The 20,570-nt window shown below is 44.5% G+C and overlaps 1 protein-coding gene across 1 annotated transcript; it reads left to right on the top strand.

Annotated features, from left to right (window-relative positions):
* Positions 1-16,207: 16,207 nt before the first annotated feature.
* On the top strand, positions 16,208-20,314 carry LOC138357374 (uncharacterized). Its single transcript, XM_069314052.1, has 2 exons — positions 16,208-19,946; positions 20,040-20,314. Exon 1 carries the CDS (start codon positions 16,208-16,210, stop codon positions 19,361-19,363), a length of 3,156 nt encoding a protein of 1,051 aa, XP_069170153.1. The 3' UTR covers positions 19,364-19,946; positions 20,040-20,314.
* The last annotated feature ends 256 nt before the right edge of the window (positions 20,315-20,570 follow it).

Here is a 20,570-nt window from a genome sequence, read left to right as displayed (position 1 = left end):
ATACAGAGAACATATGTGGCACGGATAGACGCGATAAAGTACCTAAATTATTGGGATCGTCTCAAAGCGCTCCAAATGTACTCACTAGAAAGTAGACGAGAGAGATACTAAATAATATACACATGGAAAATACTGGAGGGCCAGGTCCCAAATCTACACAGTAAAATAACAACATACTGGAGTGAACGATATGGAAGAAAATGCAGAATAGAACCAGTGAGGAGCAGGGGTGCCATAGGCACAATCAGAGAACACGGTATAAACATCAGAGGTCCACGGTTGTTCAACATCCTCCCAGCGACTATAAGAAATATTGCCGGAACAACCGTGGACATCTTCAAGAGAAAACTGACTGTTTTCTAAAAGAAGTTCTGGACCAACCGAGCTGTGGTGGGTATGTGGGCCTGCGGGCCGATCTAAGCATTGCCTCAGAGACACTTGGTGCCTGGGGTAAAAGTGCTGCTAGTTTTTTGAAGGAGTTGGGGTCCAAGCTAATTGAAACAACTAGAGACCCTAGAGCCGCCAGTTTTCTCTTTCAGCGCCTTAGTGTGGCGATCCAGAGAGGAAATGCTCACTGCATCCATGGTTCCTGCCCGCCATCTGAGGAGCTGGAGGAGCTCTACAACTTGGGACAAGTAGCCTTGTACCCTGCATGTAACCAATGTTGTAACCCTTGTTGTGTAATGACATTTTCAAATAAAGTTATATATATATATATATATACACACACATACCAAAAGAATTGGGGGTGGTAGGAGAAAAAAATATCAGTGTTCATTGAGGATCCACAAGGTCTTCTCTGAGTACCCTTTATTTTCTTCTCCGAGGCTATGGGTGCCTATACTTTCACCAGAGGTGGTACCCCTTATATATATATATATATATATATATATATATATATATATATATATATATATATATATATATATATCGTACCTAGAAGCCAGAACGCACTTCTCTGCCTACTATGCAAGTCCCGATTTGCCTAATAAGCCAAGTTTTCATGAAATAATTGTTTTTCGACTACCTAACCTAACTTTTTCGGCTACCTAACCTAACCTATAAAGATAGGTTAGGTTAGGTAGGGTTGGTTAGGTTCGGTCATATATCTACATGAATTTTAACTCCAATAAAAAAATTGACCTCATACGTAATGAAATGGGTAGCTTTATCATTTCATAAGAAAAAAATTAGAGATAATATATTAATTCAGGAAAACTTGGCTTATTAGGCAAATCGGGCCTTGCATAGTTGGCCAAAAAGTGCGTTCTGGCTACTAGGTACGACATATATATATATATATATATATATATATATATATATATATATATATATATATATATATATATATATATATATATATATATATAATATAATTGTATTTATATTTATTGTGTATGTGTAAAAATGTTCAAGCTGCAGTTTATGTTGGAATAGTAAAGGAATTAATAGTAACTGTAAAGTTGAAATTGATAAGTGACCTTAGACTATATATATTTTTGTGGAAGATTTTCCAAGTAATGAACCCAGGCAAGCAGAAGAGTTGCCGACCGAGAAGATAAAAGCTCTACATTAGGCTACACCACCGTACTGTATTATTATTGTCTTGTTGATCAAATATTCTTGTGTACCTCGTCTTACGTCTTCCCTGTGTGGGTCTAGTAGTGGAGAGATTATTAAAAGTGCCCTAAAGCCCTATAAGGTACTTACGTGGGGAAAAACTGAGCAAGGCTGAGTGGGAATTCACCCGAGTATACCTACTGCTATGAGAGGAGTCACGAGGCGAGGCTCAAGGTGTGCATGTTGGTCTTCCACACTGGACGTGCAGCCTTCTCCTAGAATGTGAGGCTTCACCAGGTGACTCCTAGGAATTACTGGCACTAGTGGAGGTGTCGGTGGTGGGGTTTTCTTTGCTGTTGAGGGAAACAGGTGGAGACATGGGGGTGTTCATGGCCTCTCGTGATTATAGGCGTTTGTTGTGGATCCCTGCGTGTTCTCTCCGTGTGTCTTGTGTGTGTGCACCAGTCTCTAGTTGCTTCTTTGCCTCCCCCTACCTGCCCCAAGTGCTGCAGGAGGCTGGTCTAGGAGAATTATTCAACCAGAATAAATGTAAGGTAATGAAACTAGGCAGTAGAAACAGGAGGCCAGACACAGGATATAAAATGGGAAATGAAGTACTTCATGAAACGGACAGAGAGAAAGATCTAGAAGTTGATATCACACCAAACCTGTCTTCTGAAGCCCACATAAAAAGAATAACATCTGCGGCGTTATAAGGCTCCAACAGCAGCACTACACAAAGTGTAGTGCTGCTGTTGAGTACGAGCTTTGTACTCGTGTGTCCAGTCAATGTGTGATAGTTGTAGAAGTATAGTGTGTGTGGTCGGCGGTGGTGGTGGTGCAGCGGGTGTGTGGCAGCGTGATGGGGCGAGCATTAAGGTTGTGTTACTTCGTGCATATTCCTACCGAATTTATCAAATAGTTTAGTTTAGTAATGATGTTGGATATTTCCTGACCTCTGTAGTCTCTGGGAGTGATGTCTCCCCGCTCCTTCTGTCTCCCAGTCAGCGTTTGCTTAGTGGAGTCTTGGGTGAGAGGGCGCCTCTGTGTCCCCCATCCCACTCTGTGATCCCACTCTCCACTCCATATAAAAAAGACCATTTATAAATGGTTGTGCATTTATAATTGGCAAAATTGACATAAAAAAGTACATCACATTATTTACACAAGAGCGTCACAATAACAGTATAGTATGTTGACATTGTCATTACCAGAAGCACAAACTATTCGTAACAACTCCCTCCCTCACACTCTTCCCTCCCTCCGTCCCTCCCTCCCTCACACTCTTCCTCCCTCTTTCCCTCCCTCCCTCACACTCTTCCTCCCTCCCTCCCTCACACTACCTTTCAGTGTCAGAGTAGTTAACAGGTGGAATGCACTAGGCAGTGATGTGGTGGAGGTTGACTCCATACATAGTTTCAAGTGTAGATATGATAGAGCCCGATAGGCTCAGGAACCTGTACACCAGCTGATTGACGGTTGAGAGGCGGGACCAAAGAGCCAAAGCTCAACCCCCGCAAGCACAACTAGGTGAGTACACCCTTCCCTCCGTGTATCCTCATACAATGAGTGATAAAGGTGTCCTCCCGAGTGACAATGTATTACCACGGTAGTTATTGGCGTGATGCCTCATTGGCTCCCAATATTATCCTGGTAGTGGTAGATTTGTGGTGGGGGCGGGGGAGGCGGGGACGGGTTAAGCGAAGCGGCAAGACGGAATGGGGGTTGGTGGGCAGGGAGGGGCGAGGGAGGGAAAGGCTGTTCGGAAGGGAAAGGGGGACGATGATGATAGTGGTAAGGGGAAAATAACTAGGAATGGAGTAGATAAGAAAAAGTGTGTTTGCTATCTGTGTCTACAGGCTACAGCTGTTGCATGTTAGACCCCGCCTGGTTGATACCTGCTTGATGGGGTTCTGGGAGTTCTTCTACTCCCCAAGCCCGGCCCGAGGCCAGGCTCGACTTGTGAGAGTTTGGTCCACCAGGCTGTTGCTTGGAGCGGCCCGCAGGCCCACATACCCACCACAGTCCGGTTGGTCCGGAAAGTCTTTTAGAAAGCAGTCTAGTTTTCTCTTGAAGATGTCTACGGTTGTTCCGGCAATATTTCTTATAGTTGCTGGGTTGCTATAGCCGCCTTTCTAATCGTCGGTGACCTATCGCACTAACACCCAACCTATTTTCCTCTTATACCTACTTATACACACACGTACACGTTGGGGCCTGGTAGACTGGTGTATAGCGCACAGGACTCGTAATTCTATGGCGCGGGTTCGATTCCTGCAATAGGCAGGAACAAATGGGCAAAGTTTCTTTCACCCTGAATGCCCGTGTTCACCTAGCAGTAAATAGGTACCTGGGAGTTAGTCAGCTGTCACGGGCTGCTTCCTGGGGTGTGTGTGTAGGGTATGGAAAAAAATTAGTAGTTAGTAAAACAGTTGAGAGGCGGGACCAAAGAGCCAATGCTCAACCCCCCCACAAGCACAACTAGGTGAGTACACATATCCCCAGGATGCCGCTCGTAGCAGCTAATTCCCAGGTACACGTTTACTGCTAGCAGAACGGCAGCATCAGGTGAAAGAAACTGCTCATTTGTTTCCGCCTAGGCCGGGAATCGAACTTGCGCCCTTAGGACTATGGTCCCCGAGCTCTGTCCACTCTGTCATTTTTTTCTCTATCAGTATTCAGAAGACTATTACCACCTTACAGAGGAGCTGTGTTCAGTCGAACGGTGTGTGTGTGTGTGTGTGTACTCGCCTAGTTGTACTCACCTAGTTGTGCTTGCGGGGGTTGAGCTCTGGCTCTTTGGTCCCGCCTCTCAACTGTCAATCAACAGGTGTACAGGTTCCTGATCCTACTGGGCTCTTATCATATCTACACTTGAAACACTGTATGGAGTCAGCCTCCACCACATCACTGCCTAATGCATTCCATCTGTTAACTACTCTGACACTGAAAAAGTTCTTTCTAACGTCCCTGTGGCTCATTTGGGTACTCAGTCTCCACCTGTGTCCCCTTGTTCGCGTACCACCCGTATTAAACAATTTATCTTTATCTACCCTGTCAATTCCTTTGAGAATTTTGTAGGTAGTGATCATGTCTCCCCTTACTCTTCTGTCTTCCAGTGTCGTGAGGTACATTTCCCGCAGCGTTTCCTCGTAACTCATGCCTCTTAGTTCTGGCACTAGTCTAGTGGCATATTTCTGAACTTTTTCCAGCTTCATCTTGTGCTTGACAAGGTACGGGCTCCATCCTGGGGCTGCATACTCCAGGATTGGTCTTACATATGTGGTATAAAAGGTTCTGAATGATTCCTTACACAGGTTCCTGAAGGCAGTTCTGATGTTAGCCAGCCTTGCATACGCCGCAGACGTAATTCTTTTTATGTGGGCTTCAGGAGACAGGCTTGGTGTGATATCAACTCCTAGATCTTTCTCTCTGTCCGTTTCATGAAGTACTTCTTTTCCCATTCTATATCCTGTGTCTGGCCTCCTGTTTCTACTGCCTAGTTTCATTACCTTACATTTATTCGGGTTGAACTTTAGTAGCCATTTGTTAGACCATTCATTGTCTGTCTAAGTCATTTAGTCGGTCTAGGTTTGCCCGAAACGCTATGCGTGCTAGTGGCTTTACAAGAATGTTAATTCAAATCGTTTTCTATATTCTCTGTTAACCCCCAATGTAACTTCTTGTATATAAATAAATAAATCTTTGAGTGAGACGCAGCTCTTCCGTAGGCTACCCAGTTTACCCCGGTTTGGCGACTTCTGATAATAACTTACCTTGTACCGTAGGTGCTGGGAGTCATATCTGGGAGTCCTGATCACTCCACGCGTCAACTGTGACCAGGAACTGGGTCGTGATCTCACACACTACATTATTGAATCCCCAGTCATTAGACTCTTCAGACCTGCCGGTACGAGGTACTTGGAGCTTTGTAATTACTATCTCCACTTCCGTGTTCTTGAGGCTGTCATCATAATACATAGTGTGTGCCAGCGATCACATACCCTCTATGACTAACCATCCTGCGAGATGGGGAGTTTAGATTCAAGCAGGTAACTCTTGTTGCAAGTTGTGTAAACCCTCACACAGTCTTATGATAGCAACATAAATGTACACAGCTACTTAAGTATGTTAATAATATTACAAAGAGTTGTGCAGGCATGACGTGGATTGGGTAATATCTGCAGTCTTGTCATCTCTGAAGACTGTGAATGCCACTGGTCTTTAAGAGGGTAGTATGAGACAACCTAGTTTGGGCTGGCTGAAAAGCTAAATCTGGGGATTTTGTAGGATCTGAGTAGGCCTCATTCTTGAAAGAGCGTTCCGTTATAGGCTTATCTGGAACTACTTGGGCCTCATGACGTGTTATGGAGATATTATTTATGGAGATATTATTATTATTTTGTGTTATCGGGGAAAATCGCCAAGCCATTACGACTGTAGAGCACTGGGAAGGGGTCAGGATGAGGATTTGGGATGGGACGGGGGGAAGGAATGGTGCCCAAACACTTGGACGGTCGGGGATTGAACGCCGACCTGCAGTTATGCAGATAGCGGTACACAAAACCGAATGTGATTTCCCTTGGTTGGGAGCTGTTAAGATCAACACTAGAGGGTTGTTAAGAGCCTTTGTTGAGAGGGGATAAAAGGGATGGCTTGGGGGGGGGAGGGGGGTGTTGAAGTTGGCGACAAGCGACATGGGGCAGCGAGTGTAATATTGAAGTGTTTACCTGCTTTGTTTGACAGCTCTTGCAGAAGCTGCCGGCAAGGAAAGGGAGAAACAGAAATGCAGACGTAAAATAAATAAGGAGGACGAGAAGACATGGGAGAAGTACTGACAGGATTGGGGTAAAGTGAGTGAAAGGAGACGGAGAGGGGAGGGAAAAAACAAGAAACAGGGAGAGGAGAGAGAAAATAGGAGCGGAGCAGTAAGAGTGGAAAGGAAGCACACTGGAAGGTCTCAAGTGGATGGGAGAAGGAAAGGGAAAAAGGGAACAAGGTATTAGAGCAGTGAGAGGAAAGACAGATCAAGTGCTGCTGAAAGGGGGAAGAGCGATGAGAGAAGATAGCTAGAAATACAGAGCAGGAAGAGAGAGACAGAAGAGAAGAGAAGAGAGCAAGAGCAGAGGAGGGCAGGGAGGTGGGGAGGCCTGTAGCGGGAGTTAAAGTAATCCTCCGCTCAATATGCTAAGTGAAGACAAGTTCCCTGACTAATGCATACAGAAGTACGGATGTACCGGGGGGCCCCGGTGAAGGCCAGACCATATGGTAAACTCCCCGGCCTGTAGCCTCATGCTCGCACAATAATATTGACTGCCATTACTCTTCTTGTAGGGAACACTGGCGGAATTAAACAAGACTTTCTGGCCTGGTTCTTGCTTCCCATCCTGAAAAAAGTTTTAAATGGAGACTGGAATCTTACGCTTCGTAAGCGTACATGAATATGCAAGAGAGCAATTTACGAGGAGTTTACTTGAAGATAGTACAAGGGAGTGGGGTAACTTACCCCCTGCCTCCGCTCTGCTATCCCACAGCTCACCTGGAGATTAAACTAAACAGGCGCTGCTTTGATGAGCCAGGCTGTTGGTGTTTGCACCCTGGAAGCGTGCATTAACGTTGCATCAAAGTTGATCAGCCACACTGAAGGAAACAGACATTAAGTTCTCAACCCCTTCTGGAGTTTATCTAAGAGTTCTGAGCCAAGACTGCCTGTCTTAGTGCCTGCCTGCCTGCCTGCCTGCCTGCCGGCCTGCCTGCCGGCCTGCCTGCCTGCCTGCCTGCCTGCCTGCCTGCCTGCCGGCCTGCCTGCCTGCCTGCCTGCCTGCCTGCCGGCCTGCCTGCCTGCCTGCCTGCCTGCCTGCCGGCCTGCCTGCCGGCCTGCCTGCCGGCCTGCCTGCCTGCCTGCCTGCCGGCCTGCCTGCCGGCCTGCCTGCCGGCCTGCCTGCCGGCCTGCCTGCCTGCCGGCCTGCCTGCCTGCCTGCCTGCCTGCCTGCCTGCCTGCCTGCCTGCCTGCCTGCCTCCCTGCCTGCCTGCCTGCCTGCCGGCCTGCCTGCCGGCCTGCCTGCCGGCCTGCCTGCCGGCCTGCCTGCCGGCCTGCCTGCCTGCCTGCCGGCCTGCCTGCCTGCCTGCCTGCCGGCCTGCCTGCCTGCCTGCCGGCCTGCCTGCCTGCCTGCCTGCCTGCCTGCCTCCCTGCCTGCCTGCCTCCCTGCCTCCCTGCCTGCCTGCCTGCCGGCCTGCCTGCCTGCCGGCCTGCCTGCCGGCCGGCCGGCCTGCCTGCCTGCCTGCCTGCCTGCCTGCCTGCCTGCCTGCCGGCCTGCCTGCCTCCCTGCCGGCCTGCCTGCCTGCCTGCCGGCCTGCCTGCCTGCCTGCCGGCCTGCCGGCCTGCCTGCCTGCCTCCCTGCCTGCCTCCCTGCCTCCCTGCCTCCCTGCCTGCCTGCCTGCCTGCCTGCCTGCCGGCCGGCCTGCCGGCCTGCCTGCCGGCCTGCCTGCCGGCCTGCCTGCCTGCCGGCCTGCCTGCCTGCCGGCCTGCCGGCCTGCCTGCCTGCCGGCCTGCCGGCCTGCCTGCCTGCTCGAAATGATGAAAATATTCTCAATACTGTCCTTTGTCATTTTAAATTAGGAAAACAAAAATGGATCATGTGAAAGGTCACCTTTCTGTTAATGTTGCTTATTTCCCTTTACATTTACCTTCTTATCTGCTTTTCCTTCCATTCCTTCCTCTTCGGCCCTTCCTCGTGGTTTTCTTTTTTGCTTCAGTGTTGTTTCACAAGGTGAGCAGTGCGCAGGTGCCTGTTCACCCGGCCCTACACACTAAAACACTTAAGTGTGTTATATACTTAGCACTGTTAAGTGCTGTCGACCAGGTGTCAACATGAGCCAGTACACTCAAGGCATCAGGACACTTGACAGGAGGGGCCCCTTTAAGGTTATAATGTGACCCAAATTTGGAGAGTAAAAGTCAAGAATGTTAATTTTAACTTAATGTATTTTCCAGGATTAAAGGTAATGTTAAATCTTTTTTTTTCACATATTTAAATATAAATATGTGCAGCTCCCAAGGAATAGAAGAACTCCCAGAACCCCATCAACCAGGTATCAAACGGCTAATAAAACTAGATGACCAGTATAGCAGAACATGAAAATTAGCTTTTACCTTTACGCGCACCAGCTGGACCTTTTTTACCTGCTCTCTCTCTGTCGTGGACCAAAACAGTAAATAATAAAGGACTAAAGAGCTCATTCTTTGTCTCATTATTAAGTGAGAAATGTTGAGGTAAAAACTTACTCCAGTTCACCGTTATCTTACACACCTCATAACCTGTATAAAGATATCAAGCAATTTAAAGAAAAACTTTTCTGATGAGCAGTTATCTACAAATTTTGGTCAACTTTGCGAAAGGCAGAGTGTGAGTCACGGTGCCAGCAACAGTACGAGTCGCGGTGCCAGTACGAGAAGAGTGTGTGTGTGTGTGTGTGTGTGTGTGTGTGTGTGTGTGTGTGTGTGTGTGTGTGTGTGTGTGTGTGTGTGTGTGTGTGTGTGAGAGAAGATAGGTGTGAGTGTTGGTGGTAGTGTGGGGGTTGTGTTAAAGATAGTTGCACTAGGGGAAAGGGTGTGAGCGTGTGCACCAGCAGCGCCCCCCGGGAGCCCCCCCCCCTTGCCAGGAACAGGGTCATTATCGGGCAGGTAATCACCCGGGTGAGCTTGTTAGCGGGTGAACGTGACTGTTGCCTCCTGATGCAGGGGAGCGGGGGGCGTCCAATGGGCGTGGTCTAAGTTGTTAGTTGACGGGTTCACCGCCAGTATTTATCAATTTACACATCCACTTACTAAATCCCTACCTGCTTGATACCTGCTTGATGGGGTTCTGGGAGTTGTTAGACTCTCTACTACTCCCACGGAGTAGTAGGGAATTATATTACCAAATAATATTATTATTATTATTATACTACCAAATAATATACACCTGGAAAATACTGGAGGGTCAGGTCCCAAATCTACACAGTAAAATAACAACGTACTGGAGTGAACGATATGGAAGAAAATGCAAGATTGAACCAGTGAAGAGCAGAGGTGCCATAGGCACAATCAGAGAACACTGTATAAACATCAGAGGTCCGCGGTTGTTCAACGTCCTCCCAGCAAGCATAAGAAATATTGCCGGAACAACCGTGGACATCTTCAAGAGAAAACTGGACTGTTTTCTAAGAGAAGTTCCGGATTAGCCGGGCTGTGGTGGGTGTGGGTGTGGTGGCTGCAAGCAACAGCCTGGTGGACCAAACTCTCACAAGTCGAGCCTGGCCTCGGGCCGGGCTTGGGGAGTAGAAGAACTCCAAGAACCCCATCAAGCAGGTATCCCACATGTTTCCTCAATGGGTGGTTGGTATGTGGTAATGGGGCAGCCCCTCCTCCAAAAATGGGGAGGTAAATGTAACAGCACAAGTAAGTGCAATTATGTACTTTTCATAGCAGTCAGGAATTCTCCTTATTTTCACTTAGTATTAAACGGTGCTGTCAAATATATTGTGAATATTTGAGTTTACCTGAAAAGCTGAATAGAAAACCACGACCTTACCTAACCTTCTTAGTGTCTGAAGATAAGCATTTTATTGCTTCTTAATTACAATTAGTACTTAACCTATAGCTATATTGATATTGCAGTTTTATAAAACTAATAAACAAAGCTAAAATATATCAATAAATTGAAAAGTAACTCAGGATATTTTCAATTTTTGTTTAAAATGTCTATTGTTTAATAAAACTGAAAAAAGAAATTCCTGATATTTAAAACTTTGATATAGCGAATTGAACTTGAAAACTTCATCCTAAAATTCTAAGTGTCTTAACAGAAAACGAGGAGGAGAAATGGTGAGGTAAATGTAACAGCCCCATAAGTGTAATTTTGTACTATGTATGACAGTAAGGAAATGTACTTATTACACTTAGTATTAAACCGTGCTGTCAATTCAGAGGATGGGTTGAACGTGGTCGGTTACCGTCTAACCGCATGCTTGGCCTTGGAAACCTGGGCTGGGATATAAGGTGCTCGCTCGCCTCCTTCACATAAGGGGTATAACTGGCCGACACCTCACAGTGTTCAAGAGAGAACTAGATAATAAGCATCTCCAATGGATACCTGATCAACCAGGCTGTGATTCATACGTCAAACTGCGAGCAGCCGCGTCAACAGCCTGGTTGACCAGTCTAGCAACGAGGAGGCCTGGGCGATGACCGAGCCGCGGGGACGCTAAGCCCCGAAACTATCTCAAAGTAACCTCAAGGTGGGAAGGTCCCTCCTACAGAATGAGACTGATAGACCCCCCCCCCCCCACACACACACACACACATTAGAAATAGATCCCACCTGCTCATCATGGGGTCTTCAATCACGGAAGGATAGACTGGGAGAACAAGGAACCGCATGGAGGTGAGGATACATGGAGAGGTAAACTATTGGAGGTGGCGACAAGAAACTGTTTAAGCCAGCATGTCAGGGAACCCACAAGGATGAGAGGAAACAATGAACCAGCGAGACTCGACCTAGTCTTCACTCTGAACGACTCGGACATAAGGGATATCGGTTTCGAGGCCCCGGTAGGAATGAGCGACCACAGTGTACTCACCTATTTGTGTGTCCAGTATCGAGCATAGACTCTTGGATCCCGCCTTTCGAGCATCGGATGTTTACAGCAATGACTCCGGTCCTATTTCCCTCTCATACCTAGTTTTACAATTCTTAATAGTATTTGCTTCCACAACCTCTTCCTTAAGTGCATTCCATTTTCCCACTACTCTCACGCTAAAAGAAAACTTCCTAACATCTCTGTGACTCATCTGAGTTTCCAGCTTCCACCCATGTCCCCTCGTTCTGTTACTATTCCTTGTGAACATTTCGTCTCTGTCCACTCTATTAATCCCCCTCAGTATTTTATACGTTCCTATCATGTACCCCCTCTCCCTTCTTTTTTCTAGTGTCGTAAGACACAGTTTCTTCAGGCGCTCCTCATACCCCATCCCTCGTAACTCTTGAGACGAGTCTCGTTGCAAACCTCTGAACCTTTTCCAGTTTCCTTATATGCTTCTTCAGATGGGGACTCCATGATGAGGCGGCATACTCTAAGACTGGCCTTACATAGGCAGTGTAAAGCGCCCTAAATGCCTCCTTACTTAGATTTCTGAATGATGTTCTAACTATTGCCAGTGTAGAGTACGCTGCTGTCGTTATCCTATTTATATGTGCTTCAGGAGATAGATTAGGTGTTACGTCCACGCCCAGGTCTCTTTCTCGCGTCGTCACAGGTAGGCAGTTCCTCTTCATTGTGTAATGTCCCTTTGGTCTCCTATCACCTAGTCCCATTTCCATAACTTTACATTTGCTGGTGTTGAACTCCAGTAGCCATTTCTCTGACCATCTCTGCAACCTGTTCAGGTCCTCTTGGAAGATCCTGCAATCCTCATCTGTCACAACTCTTCTCATCAACTTTACGTCATCCGCGAACATCGACATGTAGGACTCTACTCCTGTAAACATATCGTTAACATATATTAGAAATAGAATTGGTCCCAGTACCGATCCTTGAGGTACTCCACTCGTTACTGTTCGCCAGTCCGACTTCTCGCCACTTATTGTAACTCTTTGGCTACTGTCGGGAAACCGACACACACACACAACCACACACACAAATAACACAGTCTCCCCTAGTCTATACTCCCTTCAGGATGGAAAATGGGAGACTCCGTGACGTCATCGACTCCGTGACGTCATCAAAGTCATCGTATATTTACATTATGAAACATTGTTAATAGATTAGTTTAGTATCTAAAGTTAATAAAAAAGTAATCACTAAGATTGAATATAATTATTTACAACAAATAGTAGCTAGGTTCCCTTGTTAATGTAAAATTACTTTGAGTGAGGAACCAGAGCATAAGAGCGTCACCCGGAGAGGAAGGCGTCCATACATAAATATCAACAAAACATGGGATGAGCATACCACGCTGTCTTAACTGGTGTAAACAGCTAGACACCCCATTTACGTGTCAACACCAGCCACACAGCCTAACAACATCACAACGACATCTGTATCCGTCTACCAAGTATTGTTTATTATTCAAGTGCACTGTTTAATATAAATATGTAGATGGTTATGTCGTAGGACATCCCCAAAAACACCGTACGTGTACCCCATTACCACTCTCACAGTTCATGTCATACCTGTAATTGATATGTTTAGGGAACTTTGATTAATTCCTTGCATCCCATACAGGTAAATTGTGAGAGGAGCTTCAAGAATCTGAGCAGACAGTTGGTTCATACACATAATTAACTACTTGTTTGCCAAGCCTTGTCCTTCCCTCCAGCCGCCATTACGTGGCACAAAGAGGCAGGGCCACACCCATCTTGAGGCTACACCTACACGCCTTACTAGGCCCATTCTACTGGCACAGCTAAGACATTATAGCAGTAGCAGTAGTTATAATTAATTACTTTTAATGAAATAACTGAAATAATAGTTTTAAAGGTAAACAATTGGTAGTTTAAGAAGGGACCATAACAAAATGGTTTAGGCTACCAATTGTCCCTCCCAATGGTGTGTAAGAAGATTTCAGGCAGTTTACCAGTACATACAGTCCACTTAATTAATACTTACTTACTAAGAAAATAAATAAGACATAACTTTATTTTATTAAATCAATTTGAAAAAAGAGAGATTAGCTGTCTGGAATTTTCCCCACATTGTTTGGTCCTACGGAACCGGATTATATTTAGTTCTTTGAACTAGATATTATACATACATATAGTGATAGTGCAATATTACCCACACATTATAGCAGGAAGACACTGCTATATTTTTTGCATTTTCTAGCCTAACTTTTCAATCTCATAGCAAACAGAACTTACAACAAGCACTATTATTGTTCTGACAGTATCAAAGGAACAATTGTGCTTTTTTCATTTCATTACAAGAGGTTGATAAGAGGCTACTTTACTTATAAGTTACTTATATATGTTTTTTTGTATTATTGCATTATTATTGCCATTACTGTAACATTTACTGCATGCCACATCATTTACTACTAATTCTTGCACAAGGGTAGAACATTTTAGGCTGGTGTTGTACAGCAACCTAGTCTAATTTATTGTGCTAACCTGGTGTAAGGGTAAGAATTTTACACTTGTCTAGAGTTGAACACATATTACAACCTAGCAAGTACATATTTTTATGCAGTATTTAAGACAACCCGAGTTGTGTTGTCAATATGATATCAATATAACATTAGTACAATTTAACTATAATCATTTCACCTTTGAGTGTTAACCTGTGTCTCTGTACCAACCAAGAGTGATAATGATGGGCTAACTTGCGGATACCAGCATTGATACAGGTCTACCACTCAAATTATAGTGTGTATGATTTTACAGTGTATATTTAAATATAGTCTATACGACTAACAAGTACTTCCAAAATGTCTACTGTCAAAAATGTCCAAATAACCCTCACAGGATTGAGGGATCATTTATCACGGCAGATTAGCACATGTGATGACATAAGTAAACAAACTCCAGTTAACTATGTAGCATTGGAAAATTATCTTAGGCTTGCACGGAACAAATATGACCGTGTGTTGCAACAAATGAAAGAATATCAAGTTTTACTTCAGAATACCAGTGTTGGTGGAGAAACATTACAAGATGTTATACAAGAACATTCCGATTATGAAGATACAATGTTTACACAGTTGCAATACTTTGATGATATCATACATGCCCATAAAGCTAATATAAATATTGTAACCACAACTTCCCAGAAACAGACAGCACCAGAAGTCAAATTGCCATCACTTAGTTTACCAACTTTTTCTGGAAGAGAAGACGAGAGTTGGGACGGTTTCTGGAGCAAATTTGTCGATTCTGTGGATTCTAATGCTAATGTGCCAAAAACAACAAAGTTTACATACTTACAGAGTGTCTTGAAGGATGAAGCGTATCAGGTAGTCTGTAATCTAAATCACACAGATGATGATTATGACAATGCAGTGCAACTCCTGAAAGATAATTACGCTAAACCTGAAAGGACTATCAGAATTCTAACACAGAGACTGTTAGACATTAAACCTCCAAATAATACTGCAGTCTCACTCCAAACCTTCAGATTGGAGCTTGAGTCCATACTCAAGGCACTTAAAAATAAAGTGAACCTGGATGAGTCAGACTGGATAATACAAGTCCACATGACACGGAAATTACCCAGGGACATACTGGATAAGTTGTTTGTATTAGTAGGTAAGTCATCCTTGACTGTAAATGAGATTACAAAGGGTTTACAAACCATCATAGAACGAGAAAGAGTTAATCCAGAAGAAAAAACATCTAAACCCACATCTGCTACTAATAGTAAACAACAGAGTACAAACAGTGCTCCAAACAAAGCTAAAACATCTTCCCCCTCCACAAAGTGGAATCAGGGCAGTGTAGGAACATATGCAGTTGGTCCTTCCAAACCTACAGTCAACGCATCACCCAAGACGGTGACTCCTCAAGATACTGTTAATGTCTGGAAACCATGTGTGTTTTGTGAGCAATCACATTCCATGTACAATTGCAGACGCTACCCTGATCGTGCAACACGCATAAAACGACTCAAGGAGTTATATAGATGTAGCAAGTGTATAAGGGAACATCATCCCGACAATTGCACAACAGCAATGCGCATCTGCACTAAGTGCCATAAGGGTCAACACCATACTGCACTTTGTGGGGACACAAGTATAAAGTCTCCCAAACCACAGGAGGAGGAAGGAGCTACAGCATCAGTAAAACTTTGTACTGTGTTACCTGACATAAGTGTCTTCACAACCAGGTCTAACCATAAATCAGCTCTACCTACTGCACGATTGATCATTAGAAATGGAAAGAATAAAGCCACCGTACGTGGATTATTTGATCAGGGGTCCCAACTGACCTTTATATCCAAGGAGTTGGTAGATAAACTGAAACTTACACCTGTAGAGGAGACACGGATAAACATAAAAGGATTCCTGACTAACTCGGGAGCCCGAACTTACGGGGTAGTACGACCCACAGTACGACTAGGTGGTTATGTACGAAAAGTACCAGCACTAGTAGTAGATAGATTTCCAACAGACCTGTATATAGAAGGTCTAGGAACAACAGCCAAATTCCTAGAAGAAAAGGGAATGCCTTTGGCTGATAACATTACATCGGACAACCTTTCCGATATTGGAATCCTTATGGGATCAGATGTCTACCATAAGTTTATCATAGGAAAGGAAGATTACCACGGTATGAACGTGTTACCATCTGCAGGTGGCTATTTACTAACAGGCCCAGTATTACGGCTAAAACAACCAGCACCTGTGGATCACCAACATGCCAACACAGTAATGGTTGCATGACTAGGAGAACAGTCTCCACTGCAACTCAGAGACATTTCCGAGGATGAGCTTGATCCCCCAGTATATAAGTTATGGGACCTGGCAACTCTCGGCATTGTCCCTGAACAGCCTAGTCCAGATGATGACTGGACTTATAAACAATACCTAGACTCAGTTATCTACAGAGATAATCAGTACTGGGTCAGGTTACCATGGAAGCTGAATCACCCTCAGCTACCCATCAACTACTTCATGGCACAAAATCAATTAAGATCACAGGTGTTACGTTTACAAAGACAACCTGAGAACTTGAAGTTGTACCATGAAATAATACAGAAGCAGCTCGATGACAAATTTATCGAAGTTGTAACAAATGATAACCCAAAGGAAGGACATTATCTGCCACACCACCATGTTCAGAAGGATTCTGCGACTACCCCACTACGGATAGTATTTAATTGCAGTGCTAAGATGGGGCAGAATAGTGTTTCGTTAAATGACTGCCTTCAAACAGGCCCAAGCCTAACACAAAGGCTTTATGACGTGCTGTTAAAGTTTCGTATAGGGACTTATGCATATACGGCCGACATTAGCAAGGCATTCCTTAGGGTAGGTCTTCAAGAAGAAGACCGGAACTACACAAAGTTCCTATGGATTAAGGATCCTAATGATCCAAACAGTGAAATAATCACTTATAGGTTTGCGTCTGTTTTGTTCGGAGCCACGAGCTCGCCATTTCTGCTTCAAGCTACCTTGGATACGCACTTGAAGAAGTCCAATAGCCCGAACAAGACAGAAATTAGCGAAAACCTGTATGTGGATAACTTTCAAGGAACAGCCAACAGTGAAAGTAAGCTGTTGGACATATACCATGAGGCCAATCGAGAATTAATGGGAGCCAATATGCCTCTCCAGTCTTGGGTGTCTAACAATGACAAATTAAAACAACTGATCACAACTGAATTTCCCGACTACCAAGTACCCGAGATGACAAAGGTACTAGGTGTCCAATGGAACACGACAACCGATCAGTTGACAATCAAGTCAGTGGAAACAGATACCACTAACTTAACAATGAGAAAATTGCTATCACAAGTCAGCAAACCCTTCGACCCATTAGGCTTATTAAGTCCAATACTAATTAATGGGAAGATGATAATACAGGAATGTTGGCAACAAAAGATAGGCTGGGATGATCTTCTAACACCTGCCCTACAAGAAAAATGGCAAGGGTTAGTGAAAGATTTAAGCATCCTAGAGTCTGTCAAGTTCCCTAGGAACACAACAGTAAATGAAAAGGAACCAATTAAGTTGCATGTATTTTGTGATGCCTCAGGAAAGGCTTATGGTACAGTAGCTTACCTGGTCTCAAATGGGCAAGCCAATTTGCTCACATCAAAGGCCAGAGTGGCACCTTTAAAGAAAAGATCACTGCCACAACTGGAATTAACAGCCTTACTGCTAGGTGTAAGATTGGCTCATTATCTGATCAAGGCCTTAAGCCACATCCACTTTACAGAAACAGTAGTATGGTCAGATAATGAGGCAGTGCTACAGTGGGTTAAAAACAATAACAGTAAGAATCCTTACGTGAGTAACCGCGTTAAGGAAATACGAGAGTTGTCAGCAGGGTATAAACTAAGATATGTACCTACTAAAGAGAATCCAGCTGACTATCTCTCCCGAGGCCTGACTTTACGGCAATTAACAAAGGCAGAGATGTGGTTCAATGGACCTCAGTGGCTAATCAGCGACCAGTGGCCTGAACAAAAGCCACAAGTCATTGTGACCAATGTCACTGTTCCCACTGAGAACCCGGAACTACCTCAGACTTTGGTAATTGATCCTGCTCGGTACTCGGAACTGAACAAACTTGTAGGTGTCACCCAAGTAGTGTTTGATTTTCTAAAGAAAATAGGAATCAAGCATAATTTCCCTAGTGCCTTAAGGTACTGGGTTAAAAGAGCTCAGACCGACACATTCGGGACAGAAATTGACAATGTTCCTAAGAAGCTACAACATGATCTGGGTCTCTGGTTAGACACTGACAATTATAACTTGATAAGATGCGGAGGACGCTTACAACATGCTGACATAGATCTGGAGGCAAAAAATCCAATATTGCTCCCTCGTCACCACATAGTAAGCAAACTAATTGTGTTACATATACACAAATACTGCACTCTGCATGGTGGGGTATTAGATACTCTCACAGAATTAAGACAACAGTACTGGCTACCCCAAGGTAGACAGACAGTAAAATCCATAATCAAATCCTGTGTTGTATGCCGGAGATATGATGCCAGAGTGTGTCCATATCCTGGCCCTCCTCCACTTCCGAAGGAACGAGTCGTACATATTCATCCTTTTGAGACAACAGGAGTAGATTTCACAGGAGCACTAACACTGACAGGCACTAAAGACAAGAAACCAGTAAAGGCCTATATCTGTCTTTTTACTTGTGCCACAACAAGGGCAGTCCATCTAGAAGTGACTCCCGATATGAGTGCCGAAGCATTCTTACAGGCTTTCCGCAGGTTTGCTTCACGTAGATCTTGTCCCAAGTTAATGATTTCAGACAATGGGTCCAACTTGGTGGCAGGAGAAGCATGCCTGAGGAAAATCTGGACACACCCCAAGGTACGCACAGCCCTAACTCAACGGCAGTGCTATTGGAAATTCATACCTCCCAGAGCACCATGGCATGGAGGCTTCTATGAACGGATGGTTGGTACGGTGAAACGGTCTTTACGGAAAACCCTACACCGCCAAAAGATTGACCTTCAGGAGCTTCAAACAGTAATCATAGAAATAGAAGCACGAGTTAACAACCGACCACTTACCTACCTCTCTGATGATGCTTTGCAGCGTGAACCATTAAGTCCAGCTCATTTGATGTATGGGAGACCTCTCAAAACACTTGTGTCCCTTACGGATGAGGAACCAGAGGATCCTTCATATGTCAAAGAGAGTGATTTGGTTCAACGTTTCAAACATCTTTCAGGGGTGATAAGTCGGTGGAATGACGTATGGACTCGTGAATACCTAACAGCTCTGAGGGAGTATCATTACGGGGCAAACAGTCCCTATAACAGAATTAACTTGAACCCTGGTGACATAGTTCTGGTGGATAGTGACGGACCACGCTCGGAGTGGCCTATAGGAGAAATAGTCTCTGTTCATCCAGACAGCCAGGGCATCTTGAGAATAGTGAAAGTAAAATGCAAAGGCAACACTACTCTCAAAACTTTAGAGAAATTAGTACCTTTAGAACTGGCCAGGAAAGAAGACGTACAACGACTTCCAGCACCCGATACGCCAGTACGGGACATACGTCCCCAACGGACTGCTGCACAACAATGTAAACTCAAATTAAAGCAGCACTATAATTCTGAGGGAGAAGAATAAAGTGATCGCAGTCCTTACCGGGACTTCGACCCGTGTTCTGCCCCTGGGAATTATGTCGGGAAACCGACACACACACACAACCACACACACAAATAACACAGTCTCCCCTAGTCTATACTCCCTTCAGGATGGAAAATGGGAGACTCCGTGACGTCATCGACTCCGTGACGTCATCAAAGTCATCGTATATTTACATTATGAAACATTGTTAATAGATTAGTTTAGTATCTAAAGTTAATAAAAAAGTAATCACTAAGATTGAATATAATTATTTACAACAAATAGTAGCTAGGTTCCCTTGTTAATGTAAAATTACTTTGAGTGAGGAACCAGAGCATAAGAGCGTCTCCCGGAGAGGAAGGCGTCCATACATAAATATCAACAAAACATGGGATGAGCATACCACGCTGTCTTAACTGGTGTAAACAGCTAGACACCCCATTTACGTGTCAACACCAGCCACACAGCCTAACAACATCACAACGACATCTGTATCCGTCTACCAAGTATTGTTTATTATTCAAGTGCACTGTTTAATATAAATATGTAGATGGTTATGTCGTAGGACATCCCCAAAAACACCGTACGTGTACCCCATTACCACTCTCACAGTTCATGTCATACCTGTAATTGATATGTTTAGGGAACTTTGATTAATTCCTTGCATCCCATACAGGTAAATTGTGAGAGGAGCTTCAAGAATCTGAGCAGACAGTTGGTTCATACACATAATTAACTACTTGTTTGCCAAGCCTTGTCCTTCCCTCCAGCCGCCATTACGTGGCACAAAGAGGCAGGGCCACACCCATCTTGAGGCTACACCTACACGCCTTACTAGGCCCATTCTACTGGCACAGCTAAGACATTATAGCAGTAGCAGTAGTTATAATTAATTACTTTTAATGAAATAACTGAAATAATAGTTTTAAAGGTAAACAATTGGTAGTTTAAGAAGGGACCATAACAAAATGGTTTAGGCTACCAATTGTCCCTCCCAATGGTGTGTAAGAAGATTTCAGGCAGTTTACCAGTACATACAGTCCACTTAATTAATACTTACTTACTAAGAAAATAAATAAGACATAACTTTATTTTATTAAATCAATTTGAAAAAAGAGAGATTAGCTGTCTGGAATTTTCCCCACAGCTACTTCCTGTTAGGTAGTTTCTTGTCCATGCTAGGGCCTTTCCTCCCACCCCCGCCTGC

The sequence above is a fragment of the Procambarus clarkii genome, chromosome 78 (assembly GCF_040958095.1).
Source record: "Procambarus clarkii isolate CNS0578487 chromosome 78, FALCON_Pclarkii_2.0, whole genome shotgun sequence".
Lineage (NCBI taxonomy): Eukaryota > Metazoa > Arthropoda > Malacostraca > Decapoda > Cambaridae > Procambarus > Procambarus clarkii.
Note: the sequence above shows the minus strand (reverse complement) of the source record. Positions and strands in the feature narration are given on the sequence as shown.